This window comes from Loxodonta africana, chromosome 7 (genome assembly GCF_030014295.1).
Source record: "Loxodonta africana isolate mLoxAfr1 chromosome 7, mLoxAfr1.hap2, whole genome shotgun sequence".
Taxonomy (NCBI): domain Eukaryota; kingdom Metazoa; phylum Chordata; class Mammalia; order Proboscidea; family Elephantidae; genus Loxodonta; species Loxodonta africana.
This window is the reverse complement of record NC_087348.1, coordinates 352,692-369,580: the sequence shown is the minus strand read 5'-3', so window position 1 is coordinate 369,580 and position 16,889 is coordinate 352,692. Positions and strand designations below refer to the sequence as shown.

The following is a 16,889-nucleotide window of genomic DNA, read 5'->3' as shown; positions in this document are numbered from 1 at the left end:
AAGGACATCATGCTTGGCAGACTACAGGGTCAGCGGAAAAGAGGAAGACCCTCAACGAGATGGATTGACACAGTGGCTGCAACAATGAGCTCAAGCATAACAACGATTGTAAGGATGGCACAGGACCGGGTAGCATTTCGTTCTGTTGTGCCCAGGGTCGCTATGAGTCGGAACCGACTCGACGGCACCTAACAACAACAACAATTGAGTTTTGATGTTAAACCAAACTTTCATTCCTTTTCTGCTCTCTTGTCTGTGCCATTGTCTACCATCCCCTCACTGATCACTTGCACCTCTTGTTCTTTTCCATTTCATGCGCTTATAAGAGAGGCAGAGGGCTAGTCCGAGAAGGAGATGCAACAAGAGCGGTGAGAGAGATGAAGACGCTATGATGCTGGTTTTAAAAGATGGGAAGGGGCCATGAGCCAAGGGATGCAGGTGGCCTTTAGCAGCTGGAAAAGGCAAGAAAACAGATTCTCCCCTGGAGCCTCCAGAGGGAACCAGCCCTGCTGAAGCCTTGACTTTAGGACTTCTGACCCTTGTAACTGTAGGATAATAATCTTTTTTTGTGCTTTAAGTGAAAGTTTACAAACCAAGTCGTTCTTTCATACAAAAACTTATATACACCCTGCTATGTTTTTTTTTTTTTATGTACTCCTAGTTACTTTCTCCCTAATGAGTCAGCACACTCCTCCTCTCCACCCTGTAAGACAATAATCTTAAGCCACGAAGTTTGTGGCAATTTGTCGTAGCAGCAATAAGAAACTCACACAGGCCCCAGCGATAGGCAGAGCACTGGACTCTCTGCATGACCAGGGACTCGCTGAGGCTGCAGCTGAGACCCCAAAGGCAGAGAGGAGATCTGGGGAGAGCTGGGTCCTGGGTGGCATTGTCCAGCCCTGGTGCCCTCCTAACTCTGAGCTTCAGATACCTGAGCAAAAACGAAAAACAAGCAAACCTCCCCAGGTCAGTTTAAACCAGTTTGAGTTGGGTTTTCTGTTGCTGGTAACCCAGAGTCCTAATTCACTACCCCCCCAATCCCAGTCCTCAGATATGTCCTTTCCCCCTCCCGGGGTGCAGAGTGCTCCATCACCTTAGAGGAAAGATGGGTAGGACTGACACCAAATTCTCTTTTAAAAATACAGGGGACGTGAGGAGACACCCCATCCTCTCTCTGCTTGCCATGGGAAGACCCCATTATCAGTGGCCACATGGACCCTATAGTTACTGCATGGGCCCCATGCGGAAGGTGACAGAAAAGGGGCTCAGGGCAGGAGTGGGCAAGTGGTCTTGGGGGTGGATGGTGAGTCACTCGTGGGCGGAAGGGCTGGGGTCATGTGGGGGCTGCCATAGCTGGGGCTCAGGAAGGGCTGTTAGGAGCACGTGGAGCATGTCCAGGGCCACATGTGGGCCCAGGGCTCTCTGGCCACTGCCAAGGACCAATCCCTGCCCTCCCCAAGAGAATCAGGCACAGAGGACCAGTCGGAACTAAAAAAAATATTTCATTTCATTCTGAATAAAAAAAGGAACAGACAGAACTCTTGGAAATCCTGAAAACAATGTCATCACTACAGAATTTCACAGAAATCATCACACGTGTGGGGCCAAGCCCGGCCGGCCTGCTGCGAAGGCTGCCTCTCTAGGGAGGGGCCAGAGAGGAGCAGGCACACGGTAGTGGCTGTCCTCACACACCAGCCCCCGCCAGGCGCCCCAGGGCAGGAGGACTGGCAGGGAGCTGGGAGGGTCCCTCAGCCAGTCTTCAAGGTCACTCTGTTCGGGAGCCCTTCCGACTCCGTGTATCCCACATCCCCCGCTTGGAGTGGTAGTGGTGGAAAAAGTTCCGAAGACGGAGCCGCTCCACCTCCAGCCCTGCCTGCAGGACCCTGGGGGTGGAGGGTTGGGGTGTCAGGGCTGAGCCTGCAAGGCCCTAGGGGGGTGTTAAGGACAGGACCTTCGTTCAGGAGTAGAGTGTCAGGGCTGCCATTACTGTCAGATCTCAGGGCAGGGGGGACAGGCGGGGTCAGGGCTCAGTGGACATGAAGGACCCTCATGTGGAGATGGGGGTTCGGGGCCACCCCTAAGTCTATAGGATCCAGTGTCAGAACTGGTGTTGGGGATGGGGTTTGGGGGAACGGAGTAGGGCCCAAGGGTCTCTTTGGGCCTACAGGGTTCTGGGGACGTGGGGACAGGAGGGACAGAGGACCCCTGGGGCCTGTAACCACCCTCCACATTGGAGGAGGAAGACTTGAGGGGCTTCCTTTGGCTTCACAAGGGGTGGGGAGGCAGTCACCTGTCCAGCAGCTCCCAGTCCTCGCCCCCCCACTGGTCACGGAACTCCTCAGTGTTCATGCCCCCGACGCGCTCAAAGTCGGTCTTGTAGATCCCAAAGAGGCCAAAGCCATTCACCTCCCAGTAGCCTGGGGTGGGGGTACCCTTCAGACTCCAGGTCCTGGGAGGCTCCCTCCCGCAAGGTCCTCGAAAGCCTCAGGAACAGCTGAGGAGAGGATCTGGGAGGGTCTCATCACTGGGGGCCCTAGGGGGTCACCCTCCTGTATTAGGGTCACAGCTGGGGTACTGGAGAGGGCCCCTAGCACTGGTATTACTCTGGGGTCCTGGTATTACAGGAGACTCTTGGCTTTACAGGGAGATCCTGGGCATTATAGGGGATCCTGGTGTTGGGGGGAGGGTTGGTGTTGTGGGGTCCTAGCCTTTACAGGATCTTGGGCACTACAGGGGGCGCCTCGACTGTACCCTGGTGGAGGGAGGCGGCTGGCATTACTGGGAGGGGGATCGCGGTTTACCGTGGGGGTCCCCCGGTGAGCTTCCGCAGCGCAGGCGCATGACCACTGGTGCAAAGGCCAGCTTGCCCTCCACGCAGTGCTTGCGGATGCTGTCCAGGATGTTAGGGGGGAAGTGGATGTGCAGGTCACAGAGGAAGACGATGCTGCTGGCGTCCTGGAGGGGCGTGAGGTCTGAGCCCCACCCTCTCCTCCTGGAGCCCCACCTCTGTCGCCCAGCCCACGAACCTCCACAGCGTCCACTCCGGCCTGCAGCCCTGCCGAGCGCTCGAAGTTCCCAGTTCGCCTCAGGTACTGGTACCTGGGGGGAGAGCCACAGGTAGGGATTCCTGGGACAGGAGAACCGACTTCCCGCGAGAGGGAGATGCGCTCGGTCCCCACCGCCTGGAGAGGTCCGTTACCGGGGCAGCCGCGCTGTGCGCAGGGCCTGCTCCACGTCCATGTCCTTGCTCTCGAAGTCCACCAGGACGACGCTGAAGCGCGAGTCCCCGGTGCGGGCGTGAAGCGCGGCCATGTCCGCCAGGAACTGCACCACCCAGCGTGCCTGGTTCTTCACTGGGGGAGGCGGGGCCGGTGAACGCAATTGCCACAGGCTCTGGTCCCCGCAGCAACACCTTGTCCTTGGTGTTCAGGGTCCTGGGCCAGCGGTGACAGGCCTCCCCCCTCTTCTTCCCACAGGATCCCTGGACCCCCCCCCCGGCCCCGCTGGGACACTCTCCACACACCTGGTACGATGAAGTGCACCATCACGTCCTGGCGCCAGGCCAGACGCAGCGGCCGGCAGAGCTCCGGGCGGCTGTCGAGACGCGGGGAGGCGGGCACGGGCTCGGGGCTCCCTGCATCCCCGTCCGAGTCCCCGGCATGGGCCCCGGGCAGCCGCAGGAAGACGTACTCAGACAGGCGCAAGCGGCTGCCTCCGCGTTCCTGCAGCTCCAACTCCAGCAGGAAGCGACTCCCGCGCGCGGAGTCGCGGCGCTTCTCCACGTTCACAATGCGCAGAAGCGCGAAGCGCCTGCGAGGCGGGGCCGGGTCACTGGGGCCACCACCCCTTGAGGGCTTCGAGGTCTGCACATCCCACCTCTCCATTACCCCTGGCGGTGCGCCCAGCCAAGAAACGAGGTCCCGGACTCCACAGACGGTTGAGAAGGGCTGCCTTGTGTCACCCTCCACCCCCAGGCTGGGCCCATGCTGCCCCAAGTCGCCTTCCCACAACTCCAGCCAGCAAGGGGGTTCCTAGAAGACGGCCTGAAGGCCGCACCCCCTCTCCCGGCAGAGCAGGAACTTCTCTAGAGCCACTGGGAGGCTGAGCAGGGGCCTCTCCAGACTGGGCCCTGCTGACTGTCCCCTCCTCCCCAGTCCACTCCTCCAGCTCAGGCCTCCTCTGCTCCTCAGGGTCTCCTAGCCACAGAGCAGCGTCCTCCCTTGTTCAACAACCCTCAGGGGCTCCCACTGCCCACAGGACAAGGCTTCAACTTCTTAACCTGGCATTCTAGGACATTCGCAACCTAGGACCTTTGCAACTAGTCTCTAACTTAAGTCTTCTGGAAGCCCTCACTGCAGGGCACTGCCAGTGTCTTTGTCCTTGGGTGTCCCCTGTCTGGGATACATGGCCCAACCCTCCCCAGGTCCCTCCTCCTCCACCTCCTGCTCTGCCCTCCCCCACCTTCAAGAATGCTCTTTGGTGCCCACTTCAGGCTCAGGGGCTGTCCTTACCCCAACCCCGACTCAGTGGCCTCCCTGAGTGGATGGAGACCCCAGGCTTACCCCTCTCTGGCTGAGAAAATGGGCCCTGTCCTGACCAAGGTCTCTTCTTTCTGGACTCATCCCCTCCCTTCTCAACCAGTGCCTTTCACCCTGGAGTCCACCTGTGTGACCTCCTAGGGGCCCAGCCCCACCGTGTCCCCATGTCCAGATCTTCTGCCTCAAACACTCTGGGTCTCTCTACAGGCTCCCTCCTGGGGACCACCCACACCCACACCCTTGGGTGAGAGAAGGCAGTTCTAGCCATAACCACCCATGCTGGGCAGGCCCCTTGTGTCCATGGGGTGCTAAGTCCACTCAGGATGCTTAGAGCCAAGGGCAGGCTTCCTCTCAGCCATCTGGAACCAAAGTCCCTCAGCTCCAGGAGGGGTCTAGCCATTCCATCACTGTCATGGACCAGGGTCAGCAGCTTGGTCACTGTCCTCAGGGTCCTCCTCTCCAAGCCTACACAAAAAGGGGTCAAAACCCTGCTCTGCTCAAAACCTCCCATTGTCCACAAGAAGTCCGAGGCCCCGAGGGAGGGCTTTAAGACCCATGACTGGCCTGTCTCCTTCCTCTCCCGTCACCTTCCCACACCTGCCAATTGCCACCTTCCCACACCTGCCAATTGCCGAATCCCTGCTTCCTGCCTCAGTGCCTTTGTCTACTCATCGTCTGTCTCTGTCCAGATTCTACCCCTCAAAGCTCAACCCAGCACAGACCCTGCCACTTCTGAGAACCATGGGTGCTGCCCTGAGGTGGAACTGGTGCCTGTCTTGCCTGGGTGCAGCTGCACAGGGAGGGGACAAGAGTGGATTCTTGGGGCCTAGAGGAGACCAGAGGGGCCGACACCGACAGGAGCCCTGATCTCCCTCACAAGCCAGGCCCAGACCCTCAGAGAAAACCCAGAGGCAGCTGTGCAAGGAGGATCCAGGAGCCTGGGCTTGACCCCTGGATTCTATCTTGACCACTGACCTCATGGGGGTGTGGAGGTACAGGGACAAGGAAGCAGGCCTGGGATGGGACTCTGGTGGGATGCTCCTATCTGGGAAGGACCCTGGGCTATAAGGAGCTCCAGAGAAGGGGAAGGGCCTGGGGTTCCGTTGTGAGGGTCAGGTGTGTGTCACCCCAGGACCAGTACTTTGTAAGCCCTGAGGGAGGTCAGAAGTTCTATGGAGGCTTGGGGTCTCTCCACAGGGCACCCATACCCGCCATGCTGTGTGTTGAGCCGCTCCATGTACTGCGCCACCACGTCCACCGCCTCAGCCTCGGCCAGCTGCAGGTTCCCTGACACGTTACAGCGTAGGTCGTTCCAGTCTGAGCGCAGTAGCTCAAAGTCCACCGCACCCACGCTGAATGTGCGCTGCCAGTCAATGGCGTCCTCCTGCCAGCGGCCATGGCGCTCCCCGGGGTCGGCTGCTTCCTCGCTGTCCTCCGATATGGCCTCCTCACCGGGGGCCCCATCTTCCTCCCCTTCTTCCTCCTCCTCTTCGCCCTCCCCGGGCAGCTGGGGCCTGGACACCTGGGACAAGCTCAGGAAGGAGGTCACGGGCCGCACCTCAGACGATGAATTCGAGCCTGGTGTGGGCACCACGAGTCCCGGCGTGTGTGCCTGGTCCCCCCGGGTGGCCTGGATGGCCTGCACCCGGGCCAGGGGGACACCGGTCCTGCGACCATGGGGCCGAGGGGGCCGTGGGGGCGCCCGCAACTGCACCCTAGGCAAAGGCCTAGGGCGGAGGAAGACACCAGGAAAGGGGGCCCAGGGCTGGCCACGGGGTCTGAGTGGCGCCGGGGCCCGGGACAGCGCTTGCTTTCCTGGCTGTACCCTAGTCACGTACACCTTGGGGGGCAGCGGTCGGGCCTCAGCGCGTGGGCGTGGAGCGCGGCCCAGGAATAGTGGACGGGGAGGCGCCCGGGCAGCCCAGCTCAGCGCCCGCGAATGCCGTGGGGTCCCGGAGTCCCGGAGCTCGGGGGGAGTGGGAGGCCAGGGGGTGGCCGCAGCCGTGGTAGGGGTGGCCTGGGAGGGGCGCCGGCTCTGCGGCCTGGCCGCTTCAGAGGGCTCCAGACTGTCGAGCAGCTCGTCCTCGTCGTCCAGGAAGTCTGCGGGGGGGACGGGATGCGGTTACCCCCACCAAGCCTAGGTGGGGTGTGAGGGGTGTGGGGCTGAGGGGGGCTCACCATCTGGGTTGAGGAAGAGGAAGGCTCGGCGCTGCACATCTTCCCCCTCCTCTTCGTCCCCCTCCTCCTTGTCCATTTTCATGTATTTGTAGAACCCGAACCTGGGAGTGGGGGCGGGCCTGGGCTTTAGAGGTCCCGCCCCCAGGCCCCGCCCTCCAGGCGTCCCCGACCCCCACCTTTCCAGGTACAAGGGCGACTCCCGGTAGAAGCACTTGTTGTCTGTCTCCATGTGCGTCAGGCGAGTGTAGTCATTGGGATACACAAAGGACAGGTACACCTGAGGGCGGGTCGGAGGGCTCAGGGAGGGGGCCTGCAGGAGTCTTCCCGAGGGCGGAAGGAGGCTCAGGGGGTCTCGGGAAGGCCCTGGAGAGAGGCACGTACAAATTGCAGCCCCTGGTATCTCGCTATGGGAAAGTCCTTGACGACGTAGGTGGGGGCGTAGGTGCAGGGCTCCAGCACGTTCTCCAGTCTTGCAGGCTCCATCCTAGGAGCTGCAGGAGGGGGTGGTCACGGTGCGGCCGGACCAGAACCGCCCTCCCACCCTGCGCCCCTCACTGGCCCCCTCTCACTGAGGAAAAATGTGTCCCTGGGGTCAGGACGCAGCATGTCAGCGCTGGGCTCCTCCTGCTGATGTTCCCCCACGTGGCTGGCAGGAGATTGGGGAACGTGGGCCACATGGTCCATCTTCAGGGCTGACTCATCTGGGGGCAGAGAGATGTGTGGAGGCCACAAGAGTGCCCAGAAACCCCTCCCACGCCTCACCCACACCCAGACCATCCCCAGGAGACCCTGCCTCCTACACCCACCACCCCCCAGCTCCCCAAGAGGCGCCCAGACCCGCACCTGTATAGAGGGAGATGTGGGTAGAGTCGATGACTTCAAACTTCAGGCCAGGCAGGAAAGCACGCCACTGGGGGTGGAGAGGGTCGACAGGGTTAAGGGTGGGTGTCAGGGACAGGGACATGGCTGGGTCCAGAAGGAGGAGGTCTTGCCTAGGAGGGTAGCTAATGGGGACAACCCCTTAGAGGATACAGGCAGCTTGAAGGGTGGCTGGGACAGATGTCCTGGGGCCTGAGAAGGGGCAGCTGGGAAAAGGAGGAACAAGGCCCAGGAGGGGGTAGGGGTGGGGCTAGTGGGGCATCCCCCTCACTCCCTTCCTCGCCTGCTGGTCACTCCTGTCCCCCACACCCCCCAGTTCTGCTGCCAGTGCAGCACCCCCTTCCCTACCTCCTGGGGAGTTGGGCAGTGTCCCTCCCAGATCCCCCCACCTCTGAGGTTGGGGGCTTGGCAGACCCTGCTCTTCTTCCCACTCCTCGCAAGTTATGGTACCTCAGGGCTCTGCCTGAGGCCCTCTTCTCATCCTGGGCCCTCAGCACCCCTCACCTTCAGCAGGGTCACCCCAAACCTGCATCACCAGCCTGGACCCCCATACACAGCAGACACACAAAACATCTCATGGTGCTGGTGCTGAGTGTCCTACCCCAACCCTGTCCTCAAAGGTGGTGTCCCTGTCCCCACACTCCAGGGCCTCTCCAACCTGCCACTTCACACCCCCACTGCCATGCCCCCCTTCCCCGTCCAGGTGCTGATAAAAAAAAAAAAATGGACAGGTATAAAAACCTCCTCCCTCTAAGGCTCCCATCTCTCTACACAGCAGTCAGTGTTTTCCCTGAAATGCATATCTGGTCACTTCCTGCCCTCAGGACAAAGCTGAGCTATCTAGGGTGGCACTGCACCTGGTGTGCTCTGGCTGCCTGGACCCCTTGGAATTCTGGACGGTGCTTGGCAGTTCTATTCTTCAGCTGTCCCCTATGGCTGAATTCACACGAGGCACCGCACACCCCAAAATCTCTGCCCACCATATCTCTCCTCAGGGAACATCTGACCATCTCTCAAGCTTCTACTTGATGTTGCTTTTCCCAGCCCCATCATCACTCCCCAGCATCCTGCTTTGTCAACTACCCAGGAAATTCTCAGGGGCTGGGACTACACCTCAGGGCAACAAGCGTGTGTTGCAGTGAGGGAAAGACAGGGTGTTCTTGGCTGGGGAGTGCTGGAGGGCCTGGGGCAGCAGTGAGGGCGGATGGGGGGGTCTCAGGCGACCCTTAGGAAGGCGGGCTGCACTCACACCCACTTCCACGTGGTCCGAGCCTTGGTCGTCCTGCTTGTGCAGCAGCTCAAAGTAGTACTTCCGGGAGGCCACGAGCCTGGGAAGATGGGGAGTCTTGATACGCCTGCTATGCCCCACCCGAGGAACCCTGACAGATGCAGAGCGCAGAGATGGGGGCTCTCTCACAGGAGGGGGGCGGTTTGGCTCGGACGGTAATGTGCAGTGGTTCCAGGTGTGCATGTGTGCAAATGCGTCTGAGGTGCCACACAGTTTCTCCTCTCACACACATACACAAACACACACGGGTGCACATGCACACATATGCATACACGGTTACACAGACAGATGAATACACACACACATGCATGCACCCCGCCCCTCCCACAGTCACTCACCGCCTGGGCTTGGACACCTGGGAGCTGAACTTGGTGAATTCTCCAGGTGCTGTCCACTCTGAGCCAGTCTGGGGGGGATGCAGAAGGGGTGATGGGAGTTTAACCTCTCCTGGGGGGCCACCAGCCCCACCCCAGGCCCCATTCTTAAGAGGCTAGAAGGGCAGGTGACTGAGGCCCGTGGAGGTGTGGTGAAGACAGACGGGGTGGTTGGGGAGGGAGCTGAGGGTTGCAGGGTAGACGGTGGGGGCCACAGGGTAGGTATGGGGGTACTGCATGGTAGGTGCTGGGGAGCTCCAGGGTGGGAACTAAGGGAGTGTGGGGGGGTTCTGAAGGGACTTCTGGGTGGGTGCCAGGGTCCACAGGGATGGTGGAAGGAGCCGGGGGCTGTAGGGTAGGTGCTGGGAGCTTTGGGGTTGGGGGACTGTGGGGTTGGTCTGTATCTTGCCTATGAAGGTGACTGAGGGCCCCCCAGAAGCCTGGTGAAGATAGATGGCATGTGGATGGAGGGCCACTGGGTGGGAGCCGGGGGGAGGGGGGTGTGAGGTGGAAGCCTCGAGGTGGGGGCCTAGGGATGCTGTGACGCATGAGCCAGGGGAGGGCTATGGGGTGGGGAGCTGGGGCTGTGGGTGGGTACTGAGGGGGGCTGCAGGGCAGGTACCTTGCCCACAAAGGCCAAGAGCTGGGCGCCTGCTGGGCTCTCGTCGGGGCTCAGCCAGAACTCGGAGTTGTCGTCTGAGGCCACAGAGAACTGGACGTCTCCTAGGCCACAGGACAGGGGCTCAGGGCGGGTGGCTGGGTCCCTTCAGGACCCCCACCCCTGTGCATCCCCACCACCGCACCATCTCTGGTCGGGTGGATGAAGCCGAAAATCCGAAGTCCATAATTCTTCCACTTGGGGGACACAGCCAACTTCTTCACGGTGGTGCGAGTCTGGAGGGGAAGTCAGCCACCTCTGATGTGAAAGCCCACTGCACACCCCAGCCCACCCCTTTCCCAGTTGAGCCCTGCCCCCAACACTCACGTGGGGGAAAAGTGGGAAGTGCAAGTTCCTTCTCAGGTGGCCCACGGCCCCGCCACACCAGTCCTCAAACACGTGCAGGTTCACCTGTCCCTTGTACTGGGGGAGGTGCACCTTACCTTCTGCACAAGCCCCACCCCAGCCCTGCCTCCCCCCATCACAGGCAGAGCAGAGCTCACCTCCTCCCGCCATGGGGGTGTCTGACGAGTGAGGTTCAGGGGGGGTGGCCTCCCAGCTCCCCCAGGAAAGAGCATGTTTGGGTCCTGACCTGCCTGTAGGAAGGAAAGAGCACCAGCGTCAGAGCCGACAGCTGTGAGGGCAGAAAGGGGTCACCCAACCATAATTCCCATCCAGCCCCACGGGCACAGGGAAGGGGGCACACACACACAAACACGCACACAGACACACAGTCACCTGGATCGAGAAGCACCCACCACACACATCGCACTTTCCTTACACTCAGACACACATATTGAGACACTTTTCATAAAGGTCCCCTCCTTACACATAAAAAAAAAAAATTTTTTTTTTTTTTACACGTAAGTAGCGGTAAAACCCTAAATACGCTCACATGCTAAGACCACACAAACCCCAAACTCCACTGCACCCTGGCCACACAGAGGCACCTTCGTCACACAGCCAGACACCAGCTACTCCGCACACAGACACCTGGGACACACGTGCTGCCCTTCCACGTACACCTATGTCCACCCAGACTCAAGCAGCAGCCACCGGGCCGGGGACATCTGTCTGTCTGGGACACACCGCCCATGTTGTACACAGGTGGCTGTTGGGCTGTGTCTTTCCTGCAGGCACATGGCCAGCTGCTCACCGTCTGCTCTTCCTCTCGGCTCTCACTGGAGTCCTCAGCCCTCTTCGTGGACAGTGCAGCCTGGACCCCTCGGCCGTCAGTCACCCCAGCCAGCTTCTCGCTCTCTGCGGGCAGCACATGGGGCATGGTGGGGTCCAGAGCCCCTCTAAGGCACACATCTTGCTTCTGTGGCAAGTTGGGTGGGTTGGAACCCCAATCCCACGTGGCCAGGGAGGGGTCTCCCACTGAAGGCCACCCCACAGCTGGGCAAGTGGCCTCCGTGCGTTCCCATGTCTGGTGGGGTGGCCCCAGCTGGCTGGTGTGAGAAGTGACATGGCACCAGCGTGGATGCATGCATGCGCACACCCATACAGCCCCCCTTGTTGAGCGGCTCCCACTCCAAGAAGCCCTCTAGCACTGCTCTGGCAGGTGCTCCCTCTTTCTTTCCTAAGCACTTTCTTGGGTGCTGTCAAGTTTTGTGCCTGCCTCCCTTACAGGAACTGAGAACTGAGGGCTAGTGCTGGGGTCTGTTTGCCACATACCTCAATCTGAGCCCCATATTATCCCTCACTGGTCTCTCTGAGATTCATTTACAAAACATGGCAGGTGGCACCCACCTGGCCTTGCTATCCTGAGGGCTAAGCAAGCCCTGGCCAGGAGTCTGGACAGGAGAGGGCGCGTGCTACCCCTGCTGCTGGAGGACACTGGGGCCAAGGTAACCCTTGAGGGAGACTGTTCCACGGGGGGTGGGGGACTTCCCAGGTCTGCCTGCAGACATCTCCCCAGCTTGGGGAAGACTACCAGTGTACCCCAGCCCTCTCCCCCTTGACTGTCCCCCTGAGCTGTGGATCTGACCATCCCAGCCCATCTCCCAGGTGGTTCCACACCCCAGCACCTGAGCCCCTCAAGGGGAGGCTTCACCTTACCCCAGCTCTGCCCCCCCGGACCTCCCACCCCAGAGATACCCAATCCAGGAGCAGCCCCCCCCCTCCATTAGCTACCCTCCTTCTAGGACCCAGCCTGGACCCTGGCAAAGTCCAGGCTTTGACATCCAGGCCTGTCTTCCATGCAGCTAGTCAAGACCTCAGGACCTAGAATCCTTCTCAGGGGAGGGGAGCCTGCCCACCGTCTCCTCAGGTCGTGACCCCCTGCAGTGGTTGTCCACCTGCTCTTTGTGCCCTCAGTAAGACCCCTCTGTCCAGCTTAGGGGAGCTAAGCCCCTAAGAAGCTTCCAGCCAAATGCCTACAGCCCACCAAGAGAAGCCCAGGGTGACTGTGGTGTTGGAAGCCTTCTGAAGCTGGGCCCCAGGCACACCCCCAGGGTGTCCACTGACACGCACCTGGCCTCCTGCGCCGGCACAGGCTGCTGGGACACCTGGGAGGAAACCCTCCATTCTCAGGCCCCACTCCCATGCCACCTCCCCAGAAAGCCCTTCCTGCCTCCCAGGTAGAAAGGAAGGCAGCACTGACAGTCAGGAGCCCAGGTGACTGACTGGAGTTGAGACTCTGGGCTGGGCTGCTGGGCCCCACTGTGTGGCCAAGGCTGCTCCCAGGAGTGGCTGCCCTGAGGTTTGCATCTCCCAGGACTCTTGCCCACCTGAGACAGAGGACAGCTGACAGGCTTCCCAGCTCCCCCTTCTGGGCCAGCTGGGTGGCAGCAGAGGGGCCCCAGGAGTGGGGGTTCCCTGCACTCCGACCCCTTCCTGGTGGACCTCAGATTCTTGCTGCTCAGGAAGTCAGACTGGGGGAGGCCTGTGGCTGCTTGGTAAACCACAGAGTTGGTTTTGTTCTGTGTCAGCAGGTCACACTTGGGTCCTGCCTTGAGGGCTGACAGTTGGGGTGTGTGTGTCTTCTTTTACTGACACAGCAGTCCTAGGACTCTCAAGGCTGTGGTGGCTCCAACGTGCACAGACTCTGTGGGGAGGGGGCACTGGGACCAGCCTGACCCTGGCCTTGGGACTCTGTGGAGCCAGGTGCAGGGTGGGCAGGCATGGGACTAAACAGGGAGCTTCGATCCTCCAGGAGGGGTGGCTCAAGATGTTCTGAGTCTGCAGGAGGAGGCCGGACCCCCACTCCCCAGGATCCTCAGGACCTGGCTTCCTTAAGAGGGGGTTGGGGCAGCCTGGGAGCTGTCCTGTCTTGGGGCTGGGGTCTCTCCTGCCCCGGTGGGAGGTTCTGTTCCCTCCTTCATAAAAGTGTTTCCCTTAAACCCCCTACCCCCTGCAAATTTGGGGCCCTCTGCCTCCCTGCTTCCCATCAGCCGTTCATTCACGCTGTCCTCCTATCTAGAAACTCTTTCCCCAGATGCCGCCAGAGGTGCCACTTCTGAGAGGCCCTCCTTGACCCCCCTAGTGAAAGCGGCAGGACCCGGCCTCTGGCTCCTTCCCACAGCCTTCCCAGCACCCAACTTGTTTGTGGGTTGATCGTCTGTTCTCACCTGGAGTGTGAACAGGGGAGCCGGCTGCCAGGGACAGTCTACTCAGCAACTCAGGCACCCCAGGTGGGACCCCCCCCATCGCCATGCTCCCCCTTAACACGTAGGCCTTAAGTCCCCATCACAGGTTCACCCGGGGGAGCCTCGGGGAAACTTTCCTAACTGCGCTGGTCAGCATCCCATCTCGCCCTGGGGGTCGGCGGTCTGGACCTCGGGGCCCCGAGAACAGATGGGGAAACTGAGGCCCTGCTAAGGAGGCAAGTGGTGGAAGCACCGCTGGACTGGCCTCTCGCAAGCTGACAGCGCAGGGCTGGCAATGGCTGGTGGCAGAGAGCGCACCAAAAGTCCACCGTTAATCCCTCCAGGCCGGGTCCCAGAGTCCCCCAGCTTCAGGGGCGCTCGCAAAGAGGGTCGCAGACGTCACTACTTACGTCATCGGGCGTCTAGGCCCCGCCGAACCGCGCCCCTTCCCCCGGTGTCTCCTAGCTAGGAAGGGCAGGCGGGACCTCCGGGAGGTTCCGGGCCGGCCCGGGGCTGTTCAGGGCCCTCGCGCCCCCGCCCCCGGGCGCTCGCGCCTTCCCATACCTCGCCCGTAGCCCAGCCGCTGGCGCAGCGCGCGGCCCTGGCGCACCAGGCTCAGGTGCACGTAGGTGAGCCACGCGGCACAGGTGAGCAGCAGCAGCAGCAGCAGCAGCTTGATTTGCTTGCGGATCTTCTTCACCGGGAACCACGGCATCGCGGCCGCCGGCCAGCCCCGCCGCGCTCAGCGGCTCCACTGCGGCCCCCGACTCCCGCCCCCAGCCGCCCTGCGCCGCATCCCCGGCCGCCCGGCCTCGGCTCGGCGCTCAGGGCCCGGGGCCCCACATGCTCCTTTGTCCGCCGCCGCGGCCCGGGCAGCGGCCGCGACCCCCAGGCTGCCCTCGGCTGCGGGCCGGGTGGGCGCGGCCGCCGGCTCCACGCTCCTCGGGGCCGCCGCCGGACCGAGCAGCATCCACGCTGCGGTGCTACGCACCGTGAAACGGGACCCGGGCCGGCGCGCCCCCGAGCCAATCGCCGCCCGACCTGCGCGCCGAGAGCCAATCGGCGGCGCGCGGGGGCTGGGCCGGCGCGTTAGGGTGTGCCGCTGCCCTTCTCCACGCCACGCGCGCGCATCCACCTGGCTGCGCGGGGGCGCGGGGGTGGCGTCCGGGGGGCGCAGGGAGCTGGCCACTGCGGGGAAAGGGCAGCTCGGAGGCCGCGCGGGATGGGGGGCTGCAGGGGCCTGAGGGGTGCTCAGAGGCCTGGGGGGGAGAGGGGCCGTGGAGAAGATGGACAAGGGACGGGGCGGGGGGCCGGGAGAGTGCAGGGGTGCTAGGAGAATGCGGGTTTGCGGGGGTGAAAGTAGGAGGGGAGCAGGGTGTGCTGGGAGGACTGGGGCGCGGGGAAATTTCACTGGTGAATCATTTGGGGTATATAGAGAAGAGCAGAGAAAACATCACCAATCTCCATCCCTTATTACTACATGGACGCGGGCACGGGAGGCCGTGGGGGAAGGCGACGAGGGACGAGGGGCCTGGGGTGGCCGCAGGGGGCTTGGAGGAGCGCGGGGACGGGGGTGGGGGGCACCCTACCGGAGCAGCGCCGGATGAGGGGCGCGCCTAGAACGAGCGCCTCTCCGGGCCAGCGGGATCCACTCAGGCCTCAGCGCACCGCTTGCACGGTCACGGCAGCCTAAGTTGCTTCTTCCGTAGCGAGGGCGCCTCCCTAACCTTTTCACCAAACCCTGTGTATTTTTTATATCTCTCCATGTTGTTGTCTGTACATCTAATGGTTCTCTTCTGATTACCGTCTGGTACTCCACCATAGCACACTCTTTCAACCACTAAAGATTTATTTAGTCTTTAGAAGCCAGGTATGCAAGGGGCACGGCAATGAACTAGCAGATAAGGCCCCTCATCTCGTGGAGCTTTTATTTTACTGCGCAGAGACAAACAAGTGAACGAATAATAACTGGAGAGTGGTAAGTGCTGTGAAGAAAATGCAACTGGGCTATGGGATAGGGCGATGGGGCGGGAGTGGGAGGGATTCCTTCAGCTAGATGGCCACTGGGCTGAGACACAAGCAAAGTTCTTAGAAGGAAATCGATGAGAAGGGGAGAAGCACTTGGGACCCTCTTGCCTGTGGGTCCTCAGCAAGGCTATGGTGATGGGCTTTTGGCCCTGCTGGTCTGGGTGACCAGGAGGTGGGAGGCAGGGCAGAATGCAGAGAGAGCAAGCAAGAGGATGAGCTCGTATCTTCTGGGCACAGCGACTTTCATAGGGTGAGGTTTTGCCTCTGCCTTCACACAGGTTCTCCTTTTGTCCCACTCTGACTCAGAGCCACACAGGGATGGAGACTCAGGAAAACACACTTCCCCTTAACCAAGTCCACAGTAGAACAACCCAGGAGAGTCCCATATTGTTAACCCAGCATGAATATGCACTTAGGAAAAAAAAAAGTTAGCTTCCCAGCAAAAACATGCTTCTGCTTAACGTGATGCAATTTTCTGAACCAAAAGCAGGCTAACCCTCTTTCCAGAAGATTCTGAACAAAATCTTCATATCATTTTATTTTACCCGGTTTTGGGTGATGCCCATTCTAGCTGAGGCACACTCTTGAAGAGAGTGTTTGAGAGTTAAATAACACTAACACTGAGATACAGGGTTAACAATTATGAGCACATTTTATGTTATAGAGGAATGCAAGAGGGGAAAGGGCACAAAAATAATTGGTAATATGTTGTTGTTGTTAGGTGCTGTCAAGTCCATTCTGACTCACAGCGACCCTGTGCACAACAGAACGAAACACTGCCCGGCCCTGCGCCACGGCCACACTCGTTACGCTTGAGCCCATTGTTGCAGCGCAGTGTCAGTCCATCTCGTTGAGGCTCTTCCCCTTTTTTGTTGACCCTGTACTTTACCAAGCATGATGTCCTTCTCCAGAGACTGATCCCTCCTGATAACATGTCCAAAGTATGTAAGATGCAGTCTCGCCATCCTTGCTTCTAAGGAACATTCTGATGGTACTTCTTCCAAGACAGTTTCTTTTGGCAGTCCATGGTATATTCAATATTCTTTGCCAAAGCCACAATTCAAAGGCGTCAACTCTTCTTCGGTCTTCCTTATTCATTGTCCAGCTTTCACACGCATACGATGCTACTGAAAACACCATGGCTTGGGTCAGACGCACTTTAGTCTTCAAGGTAACATCTTTGCTTTTCAACACTTTAAAGAGATCTTTTGCTGATTTGCCCAGTGCAGTACGTCTTTTGATTTCTTGACTGCTGCTTCCAGGGCTGTTGATTGTGGATCCAAGTAAAATGAAATCCTTGACAACTTCAATCTTATCTCCGTTTATCAAGATGTTGCTTTTCGGTCCAGTTGTGGA

The 16,889-nt window shown here is 60.2% G+C and overlaps 1 protein-coding gene across 1 annotated transcript; it reads right to left on the bottom strand.

Annotated features, from left to right (window-relative positions):
- Positions 1-1,724: 1,724 nt before the first annotated feature.
- B4GALNT4 (beta-1,4-N-acetyl-galactosaminyltransferase 4) lies at positions 1,725-14,220 on the bottom strand. Its single transcript, XM_003423069.3, has 20 exons — positions 14,070-14,220; positions 11,072-11,175; positions 10,419-10,511; positions 10,243-10,338; positions 10,061-10,151; positions 9,880-9,980; positions 9,222-9,289; positions 8,845-8,923; positions 7,560-7,626; positions 7,286-7,417; positions 7,098-7,207; positions 6,893-6,993; positions 6,717-6,817; positions 5,747-6,638; positions 3,524-3,810; positions 3,200-3,353; positions 3,027-3,099; positions 2,802-2,955; positions 2,291-2,417; positions 1,725-1,883 (listed from the first exon to the last, which is right to left on the bottom strand). Exons 1-20 carry the CDS (start codon positions 14,218-14,220, stop codon positions 1,766-1,768), a joined length of 3,099 nt encoding a protein of 1,032 aa, XP_003423117.1. The 3' UTR covers positions 1,725-1,765.
- Between the last annotated feature and the right edge of the window lie 2,669 nt (positions 14,221-16,889).